The sequence below is a fragment of the Chiloscyllium plagiosum genome, unplaced genomic scaffold (genome assembly GCF_037043375.1).
Source record: "Chiloscyllium plagiosum isolate Xiang-an unplaced genomic scaffold, Cpla_swu_hap1 HiC_scaffold_51, whole genome shotgun sequence".
In the NCBI taxonomy this organism is placed as follows: domain Eukaryota; kingdom Metazoa; phylum Chordata; class Chondrichthyes; order Orectolobiformes; family Hemiscylliidae; genus Chiloscyllium; species Chiloscyllium plagiosum.
This window is the reverse complement of record NW_028270189.1, coordinates 932011-935570: the sequence shown is the minus strand read 5'-3', so window position 1 is coordinate 935570 and position 3560 is coordinate 932011. Positions and strand designations below refer to the sequence as shown.

Here is a 3560-nt window from a genome sequence, read left to right as displayed (position 1 = left end):
CACTTCCCCTTTAAACCCCCCGCCCCTTCCGGCTGAGCGACGGCGCTCCGGACCAATCGGGAGGCGGCGCTGGCCGGTTCGCCCAATCGGCGGCGGCGCACCCGCCCACGTGGGGGCGGGCGCTGCCTTAAAGGCGCCGGTCATCCCACGAACGTATGGGCCGACGGATATTACCCCAATGACCAACAATGTCAATGGGGTGGGTGGGGGAGGTAGCGCGCCATCCTCTTGGATAGGAGGCCCGGGGGGGGGGTCGAGCCTCAGCTTCCCACCCACCCACCCACACCAGCTCCAGGTGTCCCAGAACGGGCCGGCGGCAAAATTTGGCCCCATCGCGGGCCATTTGGCCCCTCTCGCGAGGCTGATAGCCCACGCCCCAACAGGTCCCATTGGGAACCCTCCATGATCGAGCCCTTGTGGCAACGGCCAGCTCAGCGGCGCCGTCAGAAGACGGACGGAGGGTGGGGGGTGGGGGAATATCTTCCCTCAGCGGGACAGAGGGGCGGATCGAGGACCTCAGCGAGCGGAGAGGAGGGGGCACGTCCATCGTCTGTGCCAAGGCAGTTCTCAGCTTACGGGGGGGGTGGGGGGTGCCCGGAGCTAATGCACACCGACTGGTCCGTCCACGCCGGCGAGACTGTTAAGGCGGCGCGCACTGACGCCTCTACACCTCCTCACCATGCTGAGGAAATTCAGCGCGCCGACCAGGACGCTGACCGATTGTTAACTCGTGCGTCCTACCCATCATGGCTATTGCTTCGCCCGAGACCACAAGACGTTAAGATATTTAGTACAGGCTGGCACAGTGGTTGGCCCCCACTGCCTCCCAGCGCCGGGTTAGGGTGGATTGGCCGTGCTCAATTGTCCCCGTAGTGCCCAGGGATGTGCAGGTTAGGGTGGATTGGCCGTGCTAAATTGTCCCGTAGTGCCCAGGGATGTACAGGTTAGGGTGGATTGGCCGTGCTCAACTGTCCCTGTAGCGCCCAGGGATGTGCAGGTTAGGGTGGATTGGCCGTGCTAAATTGTCCCCGTAGTGCCCAGGGATGTGCAGGTTAGGGTGGATTGGCCGTGCTCAATTGTCCCCGTAGTGCCAGGGATGTGCAGGTTAGGGTGGATTGGCCTTGCTAAATTGTCCCCGTGGTGCCCAGGGATGTGCAGGTTAGGGTGGATTGGCCGTGCTAAATTATCCCGTAGTGCCCAAGGATGTGCAGGTTAGGGTGGATTGGCCGTGCTAAATTGTCCCCGTAGTGCCCAGGGATGTGCAGGTTAGGGTGGATTGGCCGTGCTAAATTGTCCACGTAGTGCCCAGCGATGTGCAGGTTAGGGTGGGTTGGCCGTGCTAAATTGTCCCCGTAATGCCCAGGGATGTGCAGGTTAGGGTGGATTGGCCATGCTAAATTGTCCCATAGTGCCCAGGGATGTGCAGGTTAGGATGGATTGGCCGTGCTAAATTGTCCCGTAGTGCCCAGGGATGTGCAGGTTAGGGTGGATTGGCCGTGCTAAATTGTCCCCGTAGTGCCCAGGGATGTGCAGGTTAGGGTGGATTGGCCGTGCTAAATTGTCCCCGTAATGCCCAGGGATGTGCAGGTTAGGGTGGATTGGCCGTGCTAAATTGTCCCATAGTGCCCAGGGATGTGCAGGTTAGGATGGATTGGCCGTGCTAAATTGTCCCGTAGTGCCCAGGGGTGTGCAGGTTAGGGTGGATTGGCCGTGCTAAATTGTCCTCGTAGTGCCCAGGGATGTGCAGGTTAGGGTGGATTGGCCGTGCTAAATTGTCTCCGTAGTGCCCAGGGGTGTGCAGGTTAGGGTGGATTGGCTGTGGGACGTACAGGGATGATGAGGTCGGTGGGACGCCCTTCGGTGGAGACCCGATGGGCCGAATGGCCTGCCTCCATACATCCGGGGACTCTGCAAGTGAAGAGTGGAGCCCAGTCCATCGCACAAACCCATCCAGCGCCTCCCATCTACAGTTTCCCCCTGAATCGGTAACACAGCCGACATCATCACAGATCCCACCCTCTGTAATCCCAACACAAAGTCGCTGTCTCCTTGCCCACTCGCAGGAGGAGCCCTGACTGATTCACACCCTCACCCATTGCCACACCCTTCCCTTCCCCTGAGTGGTTCGGATCTCCTCTGATGATAGGACATTAATATCAGTGTGCGGCCAATAATCCATCACCTGGATCTTTATTAGGACTTAAGTACTTTTGCTAATTTCTTGTAAATAAAAACACACACACACACACACACACACACACACACACTCAACACATTTCTGGCTCAGACAATGCTTGGGTACTTCCTTCTCCCACTCTGGATGCGTCACACGTGTTCCGGGAGGATTCGATTTTTTGTTCCGGTCCTAAGGGTAAGATGTTAAACCACATTCAGTCCGACACCGCTCCACGGCCTGGTCGTAATGACTCCCCCACCCCCCATCAAAACCTCCCAGGGACAGCGGGGGTGAGAGACAGAGTAAAGCTCCCTCTACACTGTGCCCCCACTCCCAGGGACAGGGGGGTTAGATACAGAGTAAAGCTCCCTCTACACTGTCCCCCCACTCCCAGGGACAGGGGGTTAGATACAGAGTAAAGCTCCCTCTACACTTTCCCCCCACTCCCAAGGACAGGGGGTTAGATACAGAATAAAGCTCCCTCGACACTGTCCCCCATTCCCAGGGAGAGGGGGTTAGATACAGAGTAAAGCTCTCTCTACACTGTCCTCCCATCAAACACACCCAGGGACAGGGGGTTAGATACAGAATAAAGCTCCCTCTACATTGCTCCCCGACCCCGCATCAAACGGTGGAGAGTGGGGAGTGAAAGGGAAGGGGTTTGGGTCCATTCGAAAGGTGTAGAGTGGGAGTGAACGGGAAGGGGTTTGGGGTCCATTGGGACGGTGTAGAGTGGGCGTGAATGGGAAGGCGTTTGGGTCCATTGGGACGGTGTAGAGTGGGAGTGAACGGGAAGGTGTTGGGGTCCATTGGGACGGTGTAGAGCGGGGGTGAATGGGAAGGAGTTTGGGTCCATTGGGACGGTGTAGAGCGGGAGTGAATGGGAAGTGGTTTGGGTCCATTGGGACGGTGTAGAGCGGGAAGGGGTTTGGGTCCATTGGGACGGTGTAGAGCGGGAGTGAACGGGAAGGAGTTTGGGTCCATTGGGACGGTGTAGAGCGGGAGTGAATGGGAAGTGGTTTGGGTCCATTGGGACGGTGTAGAGCGGGAAGGGGTTTGGGTCCATTGGGACGGTGTAGAGTGGGAGTGAATGGGAAGGGGTTTGGGTCCATTGGGACGGTGTAGGGCGGGAGGGAACGGGAAGGGGTTTGGGTCCATTGGGACGGTGTAGAGTGGGAGTGAACGGGAAGGGGTTTGGGTCCATTGGGACGGTGTAGAGTGGGAGTGAATGGGAAGGGGTTTGGGTCCATTGGGACAGTGTAGGGCGGGAGGGAACGGGAAGGGGTTTGGGTCCATTGGGACGGTGTAGAGTGGGAGTGAACGGGAAGGGGTTTGGGTCCATTGGGACGGTGTAGAGTGGGAGTGAATGGGAAGGGGTTTGGGT

At 58.3% G+C, this 3560-nt stretch overlaps 1 protein-coding gene across 3 annotated transcripts in view; it reads right to left on the bottom strand.

Moving 5' to 3' along the window:
• Nucleotides 1–2177: 2177 nt before the first annotated feature.
• The window catches only part of LOC148134932 (uncharacterized), an 80962-nt gene continuing 79579 nt past the window's right edge, over nucleotides 2178–3560 (bottom strand). For all 3 annotated transcript variants that reach the window (XM_087985212.1, XM_087985211.1, XM_087985213.1), the window contains exon 6: nucleotides 2178–2365. In XM_087985212.1, coding sequence (XP_087841338.1) covers nucleotides 2326–2365 — 40 coding nt within the window. In that variant the 3' untranslated portion in view covers nucleotides 2178–2325. The remainder of the gene's footprint in view (nucleotides 2366–3560) is intronic.